At 41.1% G+C, this 18544-nt stretch overlaps 2 protein-coding genes and 1 long non-coding RNA gene across 3 annotated transcripts in view; 2 read left to right on the top strand and 1 right to left on the bottom strand.

Moving 5' to 3' along the window:
• Positions 1-292: 292 nt before the first annotated feature.
• Positions 293-6163, top strand: tmem45a (transmembrane protein 45a). Its single transcript, XM_071487069.1, has 6 exons — positions 293-482; positions 2581-2788; positions 2968-3180; positions 4976-5160; positions 5247-5389; positions 5526-6163. The coding sequence occupies exons 2-6, from the start codon at positions 2593-2595 to the stop codon at positions 5620-5622; spliced, it is 834 nt and encodes a 277-aa protein (XP_071343170.1). The 5' UTR covers positions 293-482; positions 2581-2592; the 3' UTR covers positions 5623-6163.
• A 1151-nt stretch (positions 6164-7314) lies between these two features.
• Positions 7315-9570, top strand: sft2d2a (SFT2 domain containing 2a). The gene is made up of 8 exons (XM_071487070.1): positions 7315-7514; positions 7592-7681; positions 7942-8027; positions 8142-8223; positions 8698-8733; positions 8875-8933; positions 9021-9050; positions 9158-9570. Exons 1-8 carry the CDS (start codon positions 7449-7451, stop codon positions 9195-9197), a joined length of 489 nt encoding a protein of 162 aa, XP_071343171.1. The 5' UTR covers positions 7315-7448; the 3' UTR covers positions 9198-9570.
• Positions 9571-16627: 7057 nt separating this feature from the next.
• Positions 16628-18544, bottom strand: part of LOC139626651 (uncharacterized) — a 2202-nt gene continuing 285 nt past the window's right edge. The window contains exons 1-3 of the long non-coding RNA XR_011692370.1: positions 18016-18544; positions 16924-17047; positions 16628-16848 (exon numbers count right to left, since the gene is read on the bottom strand). The exon at positions 18016-18544 is cut by the window's right edge and continues 285 nt beyond it. This is a non-coding gene — a long non-coding RNA (uncharacterized lncRNA). The remainder of the gene's footprint in view (positions 16849-16923; positions 17048-18015) is intronic.

The following is an 18544-nucleotide window of genomic DNA, read 5'->3' as shown; positions in this document are numbered from 1 at the left end:
ACCTCCTTCCCGGGGACGAGGAAGTCTTCCAGCTGCGGTGTACGTGCCGGAGGCCTTGTCCCGGCCCGGCCTGCCCTCGCCGGGTGGAGAGTAGCGGTTCCCTCGGTGCGGGGCGGGCGGGGCGGTGCGGGGCGGGGCGGGGCCGGCGGGCGGAGTGAAAGTGCACACGTGGACACCTGAGACTGACGTGGACCTCAGCCAATTACAGCACGGACTGGTGACGTCAGCTCTCCGCGGTCATCCAATGGGACGGCTTCCTGGAGAGTAAAAGCCCAAATTGTTTGGAGTCGGAAAAGTGAGGAGAAAAAAGGCGAGTGTGGCGAGGAGGCTGCTGTTTGCTCCATGTCTACTGCTGAAGAGCCAGACCAATCTTTTATCTGCCACCGGAAATGATTTGTCTGAAGAATATATGAGGATGCTTTGATTTTTCTGCCTGAATATACTTCCAGCTACTTTTCATCTCCAGAAACAAATACTCTTGGGTAAGACCCCCCCCCCCCCTTTTTTTTTTTTTTTTTTTTTTTTTTACTGTGTAGGAATTCAAGCCTACTGTAACTTGTACAGTAGCTTTATGACACACAGATACAACCTGTAACCTACACCACTGCCTCCACTAAGTCACTTATTGTCTTTATACTTGAGAAAAACAACAAACGTGTCAGCATAGTAAGATGTGGGGCTGAAGTCAGGCTCAGTGAACCACAGCGCACATCTACCTACTGATACTGAAATCTGATGATCAAACATTTCATGAGTTTTCAGCAGGCCACCGTGTGTAAACAGCTTCTGTCACTTCTTCCAGAGTGAAAAACAAAGTGAGCACTTTACTCATTAGAGTATAATCTCTCTAAGATGTGCCTTTGGTTTTAAAAGCCCAGTTTCTCTTTGCAACAGTTGGGGTCGGTTATTTTAACAGCCTCATCATTTATATCCCATTTTTTTGCAGTAACTACTAAAAAAGGTTCTAGAGAGAAGACCAAAATACTCAGTTATCATTTCACAAAGTCCAGTGTGTCTCAGTGTGATTACTGTATGTAGGACTGACAGTAAGACAAATGTCTATAGGTTTGTCTTCTCACTCACTGCACAGGTGGTTTCATAAATGGTTTCATAATCTTTAAAGACTATGTATAATCACGATTAATGTAATATACGTAGAAAAGTAATAATGTCATTTGTAACTAGCAGTTAAATAAATGTAATGGAGGAAAAAGTACATCGCTCTGAGCTGAACTGTAAGTCTCAAGTAAAGCACCTCAAGTGCCTCAAATTTGCTCTTGACAAGATCGGAGTAAATGTGCACAGTTACTTTTAAACACGAACTACAATAAAAATGTGTATTAATTTACTGAGATCCCTGACTGAATGTGGGAACAACACAGCACAGATGTTGTTGCTGATTAAATCAGCCAGACACTCGATGGTCTTTCAGCAGCACTCAGTGCCATGTTGGAGTGATTGCCATGGCGACTGAAGTGTTTTCCTCAGTCTGTGGAGGATGCACGGGCAAAGGGCCGTGTGACACGGATGAGTTCAGTTTAACATCTGAAACAATCTGTTTGTATTGCCTGTCCTCTTTCAAAAGGTTCGCTTTGTTGCTGCTGGGCAGAACATTGTCTGTCATCTCCATCACAAAAGAAACTACAGCCATGCACCTTATTCTTATTCTCTGCTCACTATTGATAACACTCCTGCTTTGCTCTCAGAGTTTACAAAGCATTATTCATTACTAAGTGGACTGAAGTCAAGCAGGTTCATAAATCTCTTAATACTCATTTCATATTTACAATGACATCATGAGCGGGCACACAACAGATCAAAGAGGGTACAACCGTGACTTTGAAATGGTAGCCTGGTTGTTTTTGATAATTTTTCCTTTTATTGGACGTACGTTTGTTCCTCTGAGAGAATGTGGGAATAGACTGGGCTGGGTTGCACCCACAGACAACAGCACACATCAATCACAAGCTGTTTTAATTGCTAAGGAAATGATGGCTAATCATTACTGAGGTGAGCATGTGATCAGTAGTAGCTCATGGAGTGAGCCGTGGTATACCACAGGAAAACTGCTCTGCAGCTTCGCATGTTTAAGGGTAAAGGCACAAGCCTCTTGACGCTTTAACAGCTTTCTTTCCCTGTGTAGTCACACTTCTACCGAGGTAAGCTGAGGGGCTTTTGCCAACGCACACACTAATTATAGCTGATTATGCTGTTTAACTAAATTGCAGGCACTCCTGCACTTTTCCCTTCTCATTTCTTAGTCCTTCGCTTGTGCCAGCTAAAAATATTCTGCACCCTCATGCTACTGGAAGAACACGTTGTATAATGTATATATGCCAAGTTGTATATGAGGTGAAATTATCTTTTTTGTTTGGATACATTTCTACTTGTTCTTTACTTGCTGATGTGATATAGAGACAATATTGAGAATAAACCCTAATTTGTGCTGAGTAAAGATCTTTGTTTTCTGCTGTAATGCAAGAATTAAGAAAGGGTTTTACATTATTTAGAGAGGAGCAATGGTAATTCTTCAACTGTCCATAGCGACTGCTAAAAGATCTGCTTCCTCCCATGTTTCAGGGGTTGCGAGTCATGGGGAGCTTCAAGGGCCATGCACTCCCTGGGAGCTTCTTCCTCGTAGCTGGGATCTGGTGGACAGGGAAGTACTCCCTCTGGCACGCCAGCCGCAGGAACAAAAACATTGGCTCCACTCGACTGGCCAGCAGAGCCTCACAGCGCCGCCTGGAGATCATCGAGAGCTCTGTCATACTCTTCTTCTCTTTTGTTGGTAAACAGGTCTCTGTATTCTCTTAGAAAACATTTAGGAAATACTGTAAAGTGCTATGAGCTTCATGAGGTCTTTAATGGCAGTCCTTATTGTGCAGCTACAGTATGAAAACAAATGTGTTTACAGTATCCACTCTTTCATGAAGGAGATCTGAGTGTTTCCTCTGCCATGTTCCCCAGGGATTCTGGCAGAGCAATTTGCTGCAGATGGACCGAGGCTCCAGTTGTACGACTTTGCAGAGAAACACTGGGAGCAGCTGATGAACTGGCAGCACGCCACCATGTACCTCTTCTTTGGCCTGGCCGGGACTGTGTCTCTGATTATCCACACCACAGAGGCTGCCCCTTTGGCACTGGATAGGTTAATGCTGGCCATCGCTTTCTTTAATGAAGGTAAAAAAAGGGACATTTTTATTTTCCAGTTTTCATTTTAATGTATTCATTTAGATCAGTGGTTCCCAACCATATTGTGAGATGTACCCCACAGCCCCAACAGATGTACTCAAGAATCCCCTCTTTAACAACACCTATCATTTCCCAAATGTGTTCATCTGAACTGATTTTACAATGGATTAAAACTATTCACAATATTGTTTCAAACTGTTTATTTATTATATTAATTTATTTATTGAGCTATGTTTAGCTAGTCTTCATCAGTTACGTTTAGCTATTTTTAAAAACTATTTATCCATTACTTTTAGCCATCTACAGCTATTATTGCAACAACTTGTCTATTACTTTTCGCTGCATCATCATCTGTCACTTTTAGCTGTTAATTTTAACCATTTATCCATTACATTTAGCTAACGTTAACTATTTGAACTGTATGCATTAGTTTTAGAAATTAATTTTAACCATTTCGCCATGACTCTTAACTATTGAAGCAGTTTATTCATTACCTCTAGCTAAAGTTTTAGCTAAATTACTTTTAGCTAAAGTTAAAACTATGTTAACTGTTTACTAATTAATTTAGCTATCATTATTTTAATTATTTTATCCATTACTTTTAGCTAATGTTAACTATTTGAACTGTGTGCATTAGTTTAAGGGATGAATTTGAACCATTAATCCATTACTTTTAGTCATTAGTTTAGCAATCTATAGCTATTTTAACTATTTTGCTTTACATTACACATACATTACTTTAAAGAATGTTAACTATAACTGAACTGTGTATTCATCACATTTAATTAGTTCAACTCTGCATGTATTAACTTATCTATTTTTCCATTACCTTTCACTTTGAGCTAATATAGCAGCCATTTATCCAGTTCTTTTAGCTAACTGTTTTAACTGTTTAATTGTTAACTGAGGTTTTAGCTAAATTACTTTTAGCTAACTGTTGTAACTGTTTGAACCCTTTATTCACTAATTTAGCCAATCTGTATTTCTGTGAGTGACTTCTGGGTCTGCGCCCATCTACTTGAACTCAATCATTCAGCCTTATGCTCCTTCTCGGCCGCCGTGTTCCTCCAGGGAATGTCGTCAGGCATCACCATCCCTGCACACAAGACAATCTCAGTCCAGACTGTTCTCATCTGTGGTTCCCCGATGATGGAACGAACTACCAAGTTTATCAGACTAGAGGTGTCCCTCTCTATTCTCAGTAATGTCTTGAAAACTCATCTCTTCTGAGAGCACCTCCTTTCCTAAAACCTGACGATGTCTAACGAGCACTTACTATGCACTTTTGGTGTCCTTCCTTATACAACCTCCTTGCACTCCTGCACTCCTTATTACTGAAGCTTAACTGATGCCCTTCACTTGTAAGTCGCTTTGGATAAAAGCGTCTACCAAATGAGTAAATGTAAATGTAAATGTATAGCTATTTTAACCATTTATCCATTGCTTTTACCTAAGTTAACAGTTTGAGCTTTTTATCTGTTTTGACTTCTCTGCTTGCTAAGTATTGAGCTTCTCTACTCTAATATTTCCATGTAACTGGAGAAGTACTGGGGCACAAGTAGCTCTGGTTGGGAATCACTGATTTAGATGTTGGACATAGATGATATCCTGCATTAAGATCTATTTTATTAAATCAAAAGAGACAGAAAAGGCACAAGATGTCGTTTGACAGTTTGTCAGATTGACAAATAGCAGCATCATACGAACAAAGCAATAAATGGATAAAAAGATATTTTATTTTTCTCATATATGTATCCATGATGACTCTCCTTTGTTTATACAGGATTTCTTTTCCTCTACCATCTCCATGGCAGAAGTATGCTGGACGTCCATGTACATCAGCTCCTGCTCTATGCCGTCTTTGGACAGGCTCTTGTCGCCTGCCTGGAGGTCTTCCACCGAGGCAACATCATTCTGGAGCTGCTGCGGTGCACCCTCACTATCCTGCAGGGGAGCTGGTTCTGGCAGGTATATATGAAAGTGTGCATGTATGAGCAGAAGTTCATGGCAGAAGTGTGTCCTAACTCCTGGCGTTACCCTCTCTTTGCACACAGATCGGCTTTGTGCTGTACCCTCCCAGCGGCCCAGAGTGGGACCTGAAGGATCACAACAATATGATGTTCATCACCATGTGTTACTCCTGGCACCTTGCCTTCGCCATGCTCGTTGTGAGCGTGCTCTATTGCACCGTCAGCTGGTGAGAACCTGCTCCATACCACACAGCCCATAAGCTGCTGCTTGAGTATTTTACCTGGAAGTTTTACAAATTCATCCAGACTGGGATTAACAACTGCAGCGACTCTAATGTGGTGTTTGTTGTGCTTTCTCTGTAGTGTGGTACGTTCCAGATTGAAGAGGACTCCTCCGATGGAAATGGGACTTCTGAAGCCCAGAGAGAGGGACCCAGAGTCAGAGGACGAGATTTTATAAAGAGGACTGTTGTTAACCTACATTGTCACTCATGTATATCACAGTTAATTCAGGGATATAATGTCTGCAGCAATAGGACTAGAAGCAAGACATGCAGACCAAAAAGGGATAAGGACATGGTTTCTGGATGCTTTCCTTTAGAAATATATCTCTACCTCTGCCTTATTTAATCAGCTGTATGCCCCCTTTAGCCTTACTCCTATTGTTCATTGCTATTTATTTTGCTGTGGCCTAATACTTTGCATATATTCTGTCATATCCATTTAATATTAATTTGCACATAGAGTATAAGTGAACTCATGAGAGTACCTTTATGGATTGCATGCTTTCCATTTGACCTGCCTTACTTTTCTTGTTGTTGTTAAGTAGTGCCACCTTGTGGAGAAGACAGAGATCATCATCAGTACAGCAGACATTACTTGAAGGTATTTTTATGTGGCTTTTTTGTTTCATAATGTTAGGAAGTTGAGTCATACATGTGAGTCAAACCCAATGCCAAACAATAAGGATTTTATTAAAAGTCTTTAAATGTCTAAATGTTCCTATTTGACATGACTGCAGACTAAATCATGAATGTGTTCATTTGTGCAGAATTTATTCAGTGTGGCTTATTATTATAACAGTGTGTCAGTGGTAGGAAACACAGTGTTTATAGTAATCTTATCATACACTTTCCAACCATTTAAATGGTTACAATAGGATTATTATATTATTATATTATTATTAATATTATTATAAAGGTTATTTACCATTTATCACTATATTAATAACATCACATTAAACCCAAATGATCACTCAGATAATCATCCCAGCAGGAGGTAGTCATTCTATCCTATGGCTGATAAATTGTCCATGCAGGCTTACTTTTGTCAGAACAATATTCAGACTGTATCCACTGGCAGCATGCATCAACAAAGATCTTCTATGGTGAAGGCGACTAATCACTGACTGCTTAACAAGGTGGCCCAGGTCTTATAGCCCTGGCTTTGACACTGAAGATTTCTTTGCTGCAAATTACTTTTGTTGTAAAAAGCAGTCTGATATACAACAAACTTTAAAAAAAAAAAAAAAGAAGTTGTAGGCCTATATTAGGACTACAACTGATGATTGTCATTATTGATTAAGATTTTGGTTATTTTCTTAATAAATCAATAGTTTCATCTCTAAACTGTTATGATCATAGTAACAGCCTAAAACCCAAATATATCTAGCTAATTATCACATAAACACAGGAGAAAAGCAAACCATCACAATTAAAAAGCTATAAGGAATACTGTTGCACATAAATATACTCAAACAATTTATTCACAATCAAAATAGTTTCTGATTATTTTTCCGTTGATTGATGATAAAATGTTTGAAACTATTTATGAAACTTTCCTTGACTGTGGGATTATGTCCATAAAGTCAGCAAGTGTCAGTAATTAAGTGCTACATATAGAGGTTGGTTGAATACCTAATGACCTATAGCCTACATGAATCTAAGGGGACAGTACTTTATAATCAATACAATAAAGAAAAACAAACAAAAACAATAAACAAATAAAAGACAATAAACTGAGATATTAAAAAGTAAGTATTTTTATAACATGCTGAATTTTTGGAAAACACGATCAGAGTGAGACCTCTTGCCGCTGCTCCTTCTGCTCAGCTCAGGTGTGACTAAACTGAAGTCATCCACCTGGCCAGGTAAGCAGTCAGACTCCCAGCAGCCATGTGACGTTGCTGTCCATCCACACAGATTTGAGGAAACCGTCTAATTTTCTCTGTCGCTCCAGGAAACGATCACATTTTACACCGAGCCGGGCGAGTGTCGATCCCCAGCCATGGATAAATTAAAGTCGGTCTTAAGTGGAGAGGAGGCGCGCAGGGATGACCGAACCGTTTTGGAGGTAAAACTTAACTCTGACTTCATTTTACACTTTAAACTGTGAGACACCGACTGATGGCTGAACCTCTGTCAATGCAGACCATGAATGAAGCCTCCACTCTGGGCTGGGGCACACGGGTGAAGGGATTCGTCGCCTGTTTTGTGGTGGGGGCCGCCTGCACAATTTTGGTAAGGATCTGTATTAGTTTGTGTGTGGATCTACACCTGGTGCGTTATTATGGTCCACGGGAGGAGGAAGAAGGGCGCAGGGAGAGGTGGTGTGACCTTACAGGTTCTTCTTGCTCTGAGGAATGTGGAAGATGTGCTGATCATTCAGCCGGCAGCACTAACCCGTCCTGCCCGGCTGCAGCTCACAGATAAAAACCTGCAGCTGATGTGTGAATCACTGGGGGGAGGAATCAGCTGTCTCTTTTCACTCTGCCCTGCAGGGAGTTGGTGTGCTCTTCCTCCCCAAGATCGGACTCACGCTCTTCATCGTCTTTTACACTTTTGGAAACATATGTGCTCTGTGCAGGTCAGTGGAGCTGTGGTCGCCTTATTTAAGAGGGAGTGAGCACCAGTGGTTGCAGTGTACACATACTGAATGTAAACATTTTTACACATGTGCTACTATGACCCTGTGGAACAGCACCATGTTTCTGATGGGGCCACTGAAGCAGCTGAAAAGGATGTGTGACAAAACGAGAGCGCTGGCCACCACTATCATGATTGTAAGTGTTGAGATTTATCCCTCTGCTCTCTGACACACTCTGTTACTGATCTTTACATTGAGAAGGTTTTTTTCTGCACAGCCTCCTTTTCCCTCAGTCCATAGACTTCTAAAGGAAAACGTGATGACATGCTGCTGGATGGAAAACTGAGAATTCTGCATTTTTGTTTCTTATTTGTCCAAGAAATTAACTTCATATATGAAAAAGAAACTCTGTTTGCTGTAGAAATCATAAAATATAAAAATAAATGAATAAATAAATACAGCAACTTCAATCATAAGATAAGATTCTTTATTGTCATTGTACAAAAAACATGCTACGAAGTTCAAGTGCACTGGAGAACTGGACTCAAATATGAAAAATGGTTAATAATACATTTAACTAAATTCAAAATAGTTGAAATAAAGCCAACCAGTATCGATGTCCAGAAAGAGCAGGTTGCTGATTACTCGTGTCTCACTCATTCATTCATAGACGTGCCTTGTGCTGACTCTCTGCGCAGCCTTCTGGGTGAGTGAGCTCACTGCAAAAAGACAACAGTTATCACTTTCTAACTTTAGTTAACAACTAATTTGTTGATTGTTCACAGTGAAGTAAATGGTACAGTGTTGTTCAGCACCAGTCTTTCATGGCAGTATGTCCTTCTTACAGTGGAAGAACTTTGGACTTGCTTTGTTATTTTGCATCCTGCAAGTCTTGTCATTTTCCTGGTAAGTCCCAGTTTCTGTTGAGTTTTAACTGATTGCTTCAGTCTGAAATTAATGTCTGAGTGTGACATAAGTGTGTTTTGTATCCAGGTACAGTCTGTCGTACATCCCGTTTGTCAGGTTTGTCATTTTAATTCTGTTTCTCCAGATCAGCTGCATCAGTGTTCAGAATCTAAATGTCACTCAAAGCCTGTCTGCTTGTCTGATTCATGTGAATTACTCTGCAGGGAGGCAATACTGAAGATGGTGTCTCTCTGCGTGAAATGAACCCTGTCTACGTGCTGGAGGTTCAGGCTGGATGAAGTGAAGAGGGGCAGGTCTCTTACTGAAGTCACTGAAACAGCCTTGTTGTGGTTCTGCCTCTGAGTCTGTGACTTGCACTGCTGCACAGTCCTCTTGTGTTGACACATTTTATCTCCACAGATGATTCTTTTTCTTGTTAATGCTTCATTAATTGGGCTGATTGATTTTTGGTATTTATTGATGACTCCAGATTATACCAATTTTAATGAGTGTGGGCATATTTTGTAACATATGTAAATATTTGTAATAAATGGATGTTAGTGGTTTTGTAAATTAATAGATGATAACCTCATTATTTCCATCACTGAGAGGAATAAATGTGAATATTTAAGCTTCAGACGCTGTTTCACTGCACTGAATTAAAAATGTCAAGTGTGAACTGAAATTTGTCAGTTATTAGATTAATTAGATTCATATTCAGAAGCACAACTATGAGTAATATTGAGTAACAAAGCAAACTGAAAAAATATACAAAATCCAAAAATAGAGTTTAGTTTTACAGTCAAACTTATTTTATTGTTTTGTATTTTGTTTTACTTTATTTCACTTTATTTTATTTTTCACTCATTCACTCACTCATTCTCATGGCCATTCACTCGCTCATCCACTCACTCTTTCACACATGCATACTCTCACTCACTCACTCACCCACCCATTCACATGCCCATTCACTCAATGATTCATACACCCATTCACTCACTCACTCACCCATTCACTCACCCATTCACATGCCCATTCACTCATCCATTCACTCACACGCCTATTCACTCACTCACTCACTCACTCACTCACTCACTCACTCACTCACCCATTCACTCATCCTCTCACACACCCACTCACTCACTCACTCACTCACTCACTCATTCACTCATCCATTCACTCATCCTCTCACTCACCCACTCACTCACTCACTCACTCACTCACTCACTCACCCACTCACTCACTCATTCACTCATCCATTCACTCATCCTCTCACTCACCCACTCACTCACTCACCCACCCATTCACTCGGGCTCTGGAGCTCCGGATCCCGCACCCCCACTGGTCGGCAGCCGCTCAATCCTAAAGGAGAGCCGGACACCGCATAGCCGGATATAACCGCTATGCTTCCGATCACCCAGCTTCCGGGGCATCCACCGCAGCCTTGTGCAAGGTGGACTCGCTTCGGCTGCCGTCCCTAGCAGCCGAGAGCGGTCGTCCATCCGGCCACCAGAGCCTCCCGCCGCGACTCCCCTGAGGGAGCGCGGCGACTGACCGCGGACTCGGCTCCTATTTACATCGTCCGGTCCGTGAACTTCATGACGTCTGTGATGGCGTCACAAACCTTTTTCTGATTTCTGTTCAACTGGAGCTCAGGTGACGTCTCCTGGTGGCTGCCATGGCTCTGGGTAACTAAGAAGAAAATTATCAATGAGCTTTTGAACTTATTGATTTCCATTCACCGAAGAAATCCAACACTTTGGTCTGTTTGGTGTCAAACAGTCGGTCCACTGCTCCTTCCTTTTCTTCCTCAGGATCTGGCTGGAAGCACAAATGTAGGCGGTCTGCTTGAGTAGACATGAAACTAGGAGGGTGTTGTGAGTGCAGCTCTCAGGAAGGATGGGTCTCAACCCGTCTGCAGAGTTATATTCGGTGTGTTTTGTCAGTTATCAAGTGGCTCCATGTGATCACAGCTGATGGAGGCTACAGTCCAGTGAGAGCTGGACTCTGACCATAGACTGTTTATAAAAATGGCTCCGGGAAATGAAGCCAATGCGGAAGTGCCTTAAACCTGCATTCTACCTACTGACCATCAGGGGGCGACTCCACTGGTTGCAAAAAGAAGTCTGTGAGAAAATGACCCTACTTCTCACTTGGTTTATGAGCCCAGTAAACGTTTTCATAACGAGTTTATGGTCTCAATCGCTAGTTCCACGTCTTCTTCAATACAACATGATGTTCATTTTTAAAATTATAGTCCCATTTAAATTAAAATAGACGATAAAGTAGTGTATGCATTAGGGCGTGGTTAACGTATGATTGACACATGTCTCACAGAACCAACGATGTTGAATTGGCCGTGAACTTGTTTTTGGGTGTAGTGTTTTCGTCCTGGAGTTTTCCACATACAGTTACACAGACCGGCATCGTGTTTTCAGTTCTTGAAAATTAGTTTTAACTTTTTGTTCAGCTAAAATGTGAGCATTGTTCAGCGTCTGCTTGAACCAAAAGACACTCTAAGCAATCGGCTGATCAGATTATACGGTAAGTACATTTTATTTTTAGCTTAAGCGTGTTTTCGCTAGCCAAAATTAGCATCCCAATTTCCAATTGATATCGTAGTGTGGATAAATTACAAATGCACCTTGCTAACCCAGCTAGCAAGCTAGCTAGCGCTAGCTGATTACCAAGCGTTTTCTATGCTAACAGGACCGGGCTCCGCCGGGATGGTGACCTGTGTTTACTCTAGAGGTGTTAATACATGTTTGAATATAATGTTAAAAGCCCAACTAAAATGTGCATATAACGTATGTTAAGGTACCGACGTTATTATTGTGTTTCTGGAACACGGGAACCAGTCGAAGTGAACTGCGTTAGTGTGTTGGGCTCATGTTGAGCTCCATTCATGCAAGTTAAAAAAATGTCAGTTTGGATGTTGTGAAAGTTCAGGTTAACTTAACCTTAACGTAATTTAAATGTGGTTAACATGTAGATTGCACATTATGCTGACTGGAACAACAGAAGACACATTACTACATCTTCTGATCAGGTCCTCAGTTCACAAGCGGCAGATAGTAACAATAGCATTTACCGGATCTGTGCTTTTTATTCGACCCAGATATTCTTATTACTGGACAATCAGATATGTCATCATTTGAAGGACCCTAGAGATTATGTCACCATGAAGTCAAGTGTTAACTGTGGTGTGTTGATGTGTCGTGCACAAAAGACACACGTTAGAGTCTCTATGTAGAAGCTCTGTTCATTCACCCCCATCATCACAATACGGTTGGAAGTTCTGTATAATACACAATGTGGAAAACAACATTAGTACATAACATGTAGCAGTTCATTCATTTGATGCTGTAAGTGCAAACACAATATTTCTAAACTGAAGTAAACATTTACGCAGTTATCCTGACAGCTGGTTTATGTATGTGATTAACTGATCCATCATGTCTGAACTATAGTCTTTTACTGTGGATACCTTTGAAAGGTATCCACGCTGAAAGCTGAAGGACCACTGCCAACAGAAGGAGGACCTCATGTATGGAGCAGTATTTGTTTCCATTCATCTGGCTGTGGAGAAAGGAGGCTGCATGGACAACATCCTTAGTTCTCAAATGGATGGTGATAATGATGCTAGAAAACCACTTCCAGTTCAGGTGCCTCTGATGGAAAGACAGACCAGCTCTGTAGAAATTTAATATTCTTTGTCCTTGGTGTTACTCTAGATAATATAATAGAAACTAACACTCACTTCAGTGGCATTGAGTGGGTGCAGATGCAATAATCAATCCAAGCAGACAGTGATGTTACTTGTTCTGAAAGAGAGAGAATAATTCCAACAGATGTTTTGACGCCTGTTTTTAACGATGAAATTAACGAAAAACTAAAAACAATGGACCACACTTAATGTTAACGCTCACTCAAGTGACGATCGATTGCTCTGCGACAATAAACATTCAATAACACTGATCTGCTGGACCTGCAGGTCTCCACAGTTCACTGTAATAACGTTATCGCTTTGTAACTCAACGACACCGACAACCCGCTGTCATCGTTAACACTCATGAAGTCAGAACCGATTTTAAAACACATCAGTTAAGTGTTTTACCATTTACAATCTATGCTTTTACCACAAGATGTTATACTACTGCTACTCTACAGTTAGCTCACATACAGTTAGCTACAGTTAGCTTACACTCTGTGTAAGCTAGCACACGGTAACTTCAGTTCCAGTAACATGTCATTATTATCCGTGTGTACATTACATTCGTGTGTGTAATATTTTCCACATGTGGACATCCATGCAGTTATCTATTAACAGTAAGTTATCACTTAGTACTAAAGTTTACCTTGACTTGTGGAAAATGACTGATTTCGGATTCATACGGAGCAGCCTCTCACGGTGACAACTCATTGATAACTAAGCAGACTGGAATTTTGGTTCATTAAATAGAAATATAAAAATAGAAATATATTGACAGCCATATGAAAAAGCAGGCATCTATAGGTTCGGTGTTGATGCAGTGAATAATCTACAGAGACAGTGAGCGTCATATGAAGAGTCAACTATTGTAGAGTAAATGGTATCAGAGTCCAGCTCTCACTGGACTGTAGCCTCCATCAGCTGTGATCACATGGAGCCACTTGATAACTGACAAAACACACCGAATATAACTCTGCAGACGGGTTGAGACCCATCCTTCCTGAGAGCTGCACTCACAACACCCTCCTAGTTTCATGTCTACTCAAGCAGACCGCCTACATTTGTGCTTCCAGCCAGATCCTGAGGAAGAAAAGGAAGGAGCAGTGGACCGACTGTTTGACACCAAACAGACCAAAGTGTTGGATTTCTTCGGTGAATGGAAATCAATAAGTTCAAAAGCTCATTGATAATTTTCTTCTTAGTTACCCAGAGCCATGGCAGCCACCAGGAGACGTCACCTGAGCTCCAGTTGAACAGAAATCAGAAAAAGGTTTGTGACGCCATCACAGACGTCATGAAGTTCACGGACCGGACGATGTAAATAGGAGCCGAGTCCGCGGTCAGTCGCCGCGCTCCCTCAGGGGAGTCGCGGCGGGAGGCTCTGGTGGCCGGATGGACGACCGCTCTCGGCTGCTAGGGACGGCAGCCGAAGCGAGTCCACCTTGCACAAGGCTGCGGTGGATGCCCCGGAAGCTGGGTGATCGGAAGCATAGCGGTTATATCCGGCTATGCGGTGTCCGGCTCTCCTTTAGGATTGAGCGGCTGCCGACCAGTGGGGGTGCGGGATCCGGAGCTCCAGAGCCCGAGTGAATGGGTGGGTGAGTGAGTGAGTGGGTGTGTGAGAGGATGAGTGAATGGATGAGTGAATGAGTGAGTGAGTGAGTGAGTGAGTGAGTGAGTGAGTGAGTGAGTGAGTGAGTGAGTGGGTGTGTGAGAGGATGAGTGAATGGATGAGTGAATGGGTGAGTGAGTGAGTGAGTGAGTGAGTGAGTGAGTGGGTGTGTGAGAGGATGAGTGAATGGGTGGGTGAGTGAGTGAGTGGGTGTGTGAGAGGATGAGTGAATGGATGAGTGAATGGGCATATGAATGGGTGAGTGAGTGAGTGAGTGAATGAGAGGATGAGTGAATGGGTGGGTGAGTGAGTGAGTGGGTGTGTGAGAGGATGAGTGAATGGGTGAGTGAGTGAGTGAGTGAGTGGGTGTGTGAGGGGATGAGTGAATGGGTGAGTGAATGGGTGTGTGAGTGGATGAGTGAACGGGTGAGTGAAATCAACACTTAGAGTTAAATTTAATACTGTGTCCAAGTGTATTTGGTCCTTTTCAGAGTTGGTGTTAAATTAACTCTTTCCATAGTGTTAAAATTTCAGAGTAAAATTAACTCAAAATTGAGGAAAGAATTAACACTGGCCAACACTGTACAGTGTTAATAAAAACTTAACACTACAGGTTAAATAACTCTGGGGAGAGTAAATATGACTCTAAGCAGTGTTGATAAGTTACTCTACTGTGGTGACAATTCAACTCTGATTCTAATGCTTTTTAACACTAAATTGACTTATTGAAGGTTAACACTGGAGGCTCATATAACTCTGATAAGTGTTGATTTTACACACTACTGTGTTGATGATTTACTCTGTTGCTGTGAAAAACCAACTCAGATAGAGTCTAATTCTAACACTGGACAGATAAATATGTAGTGTTATTTTTACACTATTCTAGTGTCAAATTGCCTCCATCCATAATTAAATACTGAAAATGTAGCATTGAATAAAAACAAGTTAACCACAAAAATTCATTTAACTTTTCACTTTTTATTGTACAAAAATACCTTTTGGAGATGCATTTAACATTTGAAATCAACCTTTAGTTGTACAAAAGCACTTAAACTGTTCATGTTACGCAAAAAAAAAAGTGAATAGTTGTGCAATGGTTGTGCCTGCCATGCCAGGCACCCCAATACAACAGCTTGTTCACATTCACAACACCAAGCACAATGTAACAGTAAAGATGTGTAACGGTGTACTTGCCATGCCATTACAGGCCTCGAAGTCAACTGTAACTATAACATTTGAGGTAGATGGTTGCAGGTGTGCCAAACAGCTTATCTCAAGTCTGTATAAAAAACAACAGTTACATCTTTTCCGTCTTTCAGCCCAACAATGCCACCACTTTAGGACACTTAGGTCTGCATAAAATGGCAATATGGAACAACATATAAGGCAGCATCTGTCGCACCATACTTCATTTGAACATCAAATGGTTTGAAGTAAAAAAGATCATTTATGTGCAACACTTTTAGAACCTTGTCTTACTTAAGTGTTACCTCCATATGATGATCGTCTGTCTCTAGCAGTGGATCTCTGAATAGTTTTAATCCTCCAGGCCAAGTACCCCGTGCCACTCTCGCCATCATAAAAATGTTCCTTGGAGGGTGAAAGGATAAGAAAAACTGAGACTCAGCAGACAGTTTTTTAAGTTAAGGTGCTTCTAAGTGAATTTGGACAAAACAAAAAAAGAGTGACATTTTGAATATGAATCCACCACTCCTCCCTCTCTGCTCCTTCATCCTTCCTGTTGCCCCACCCTCTAAACCTTTAAAAGTATGCTCTGTTAGAAATCAAAATGTTTCAATGCAGCATTTAACATTATCACAGCCATTATAGTGTGTGCTTACATAACCGGTCCTGGAGAATGGATCACTGAGGTAGGGGAATAAGCTCACAATTCCTCTGGCATACTTTTCTTTCACCTGTCTGGGTGGTGATGTACTGCAAGATTAAACAAACAAAAAAAAAGAAAATATTTTTTTATGCATTGCATTTGACAAAGATTTTAATTTAATCTAAAAGCCACACTGAGTTACATAAAAACTATTTATAAAATTACCCATTCTTCTCCGTCATGTCAGCTGCTAGTATGTTCACCATTTTCCTTCTGGTTTCATCTGTCAGGGACTTGGTTCGATTATATTCATTCATTATGCGTTCCCCACCAGGTTTCTTGGTAAGAATGGATTCCACCAACTTCAAACAAAGAGCAAATCAATTCAGCATGTTGAGAATACATCCCTTTAACATGTAGGGATTTTAAAAAGGACTACATACTATATTCTTTTTTATGGCCTTTGGTGACCTAAAAATAATTCCTGTTGTGCTCTGGTGTTTGTGTGTTAATTCTTACGTTCTTGGCTTCTGTGTCCAGCCAAGTAAAACAGAAAGCATGCATTCAAAGTTACTCAATGTGATTAGAGGTGGTAACATTTGTACTCAAAAGCTACTATTACAACTACTCTTAGCAGCTTCCAGTGCAAAGCTCGAGTCCAATGTCAATTTCTTACCTGCAATCAAAAACTCCTTCAGATCTGGTTCCGTTATTCTTACAAATTTTTGGACATCACCAAGTCTGGCCCTAATCAACATGGTTCCTGCAGCACACAATTCCTCATTGTCACAACCATATATGCTTATTAATAATGATAAAATTAGGAACAAATACAAACCGTCTTGAAGACCACGAGATGCTTCTCCACTTGGGAAGCAGACACCTTTCCTGGTCTCTTACGACCCTGGGCAGAGAGGGGAAGTGTAACAGCAGCAAAATCGATGAGAGGTCAGTGTCCCAACCTGTAGCAACACAAATTTGATGATGATTTGACAGCAGCTCTATATGATCATAAGTTTTCTCTTTTACTGACCTATTTTTCACTGAATATTTCAACTACTGCTAACAAATCGTTACCTGCGTCCACTGTTACCACTCAAACAGACGACGTATGATTCCAGTGCCTCACCGCCAAATCATCATTATTTTGTGTGTGACTTCACTTTAACGTGAACGCAAAGTGGAAGATGGACGACGTAAAACCCGACGTTAGCAGCATTTCACACGACCACTTCCCTTTCTACTTCAAAATAAAACACACGAGTCTGTGCACTTTACATTACCGTAGGCTTGGCGGAAAAATCGCTCCAAAAACAGATATAGTCCCATTTTATTGCTGAAACAACGTTACGAGTCTAAACTGATTTACAAAACTGAGAAGACCTCATTTACCATAATTTCAATCACTGTGAGACTAATATCAAGGTTAGACTAGTTACTAACGTAAACCGTTGCTAATTTTGCCAACTCCCCACACCAACACAGGCAAATGCTGATATAATATTAAGTAATTAACTTAGCTGGTAGATTTGTTTGGTCACCAGTTAAAAAAAACCCGCCGGAGTTGGCACACTGCACAGTTAGGCTAATGTTAACTGTTGATTTGAACCATTCCGCCAATGTGGGGATTCACGTTATTTTTCTCAACCCACGGCAATTTCCACCTGAACTTAAGTCATGTTTAACACAACAAAATGATTTTGCCACATCATATTGTTAAGTTAATTACCTTTGGCGGACATAGTCAAGTTGGACACTCGCGCATTTTAAGCTAGGTATTCACTCGGTCATGGTAGCCGTCTCAAATTAGTTAAGATACAAAACAAGTTCAAACACGGCGGCCAACAACACAATGTTCTTTTAAAACAAAGCATTTCTGTTGAAATGCCATCATAAAAAGTGGTTTAATATGTGAAAACAAGAAACTTACCGCAGTCGTTCGAGGAGGAGGAAAATGGCGTCGAGAAAAATCTTAGACGGTTTGACCGCGGAGGAGGTGGGCGGGGCTTTCCAGAGTCACATTAACACAACGTCTTCTAACTCTGGGAATTTTCACCAGCACTGGGGGCATTCTACTCAATCTGTTGTTGTGATAACTCTGAAAGAGTCACTGAACTTTGACACTGCATATTTAACACTGCGAAATTTACTGTGTACATACATACAGTTATGCATGTATGTACATGCATAACTGTATGTATGTATATACTCATGTATATGCACATATATACATGTATTCCCATAGATGTGAGGCCAGCAGAGAAATGTCCCTCCTAGCAGGGGTTCACTGCTCCCAGTTTACTGCAGACTGCCCCATAAAGGTGACACTGCAGTCTGACCTTTATCTCCCCACTGTTTGCGGATATGGCCCACCATCCTTCATCACTCCCCCCCATTTACTGTAAATTGAGTATTTTTACATTGTAGTTTTATCTCATTAGATCTAATACATTTCCTGT

The sequence above is a fragment of the Trachinotus anak genome, unplaced genomic scaffold (genome assembly GCF_046630095.1).
Source record: "Trachinotus anak isolate AG129_WGS33_773 ecotype Australia unplaced genomic scaffold, CSIRO_AGI_Tana_v1 ptg000010l, whole genome shotgun sequence".
Lineage (NCBI taxonomy): Eukaryota > Metazoa > Chordata > Actinopteri > Carangiformes > Carangidae > Trachinotus > Trachinotus anak.
This window is presented reverse-complemented; position numbering and strand designations above follow the sequence as displayed.

Bases quoted from the DNA above. Each gene is read 5' to 3' on its own strand.
- tmem45a (XM_071487069.1), top strand. From the start codon at position 2,593: ATGGGGAGCTTCAAGGGCCATGCACTCCCTGGGAGCTTCTTCCTCGTA. The intron at 3,181-4,975 runs GTAAAAAAAGGG...TTGTTTATACAG, and splicing joins CATCGCTTTCTTTAATGAAG to GATTTCTTTTCCTCTACCAT. The intron at 5,390-5,525 runs GTGAGAACCTGC...CTTTCTCTGTAG, and splicing joins CTCTATTGCACCGTCAGCTG to TGTGGTACGTTCCAGATTGA.
- sft2d2a (XM_071487070.1), top strand. From the start codon at position 7,449: ATGGATAAATTAAAGTCGGTCTTAAGTGGAGAGGAGGCGCGCAGGGAT. The intron at 7,515-7,591 runs GTAAAACTTAAC...CTGTCAATGCAG, and splicing joins ATGACCGAACCGTTTTGGAG to ACCATGAATGAAGCCTCCAC. The intron at 8,734-8,874 runs GTGAGTGAGCTC...TCCTTCTTACAG, and splicing joins CTCTCTGCGCAGCCTTCTGG to TGGAAGAACTTTGGACTTGC.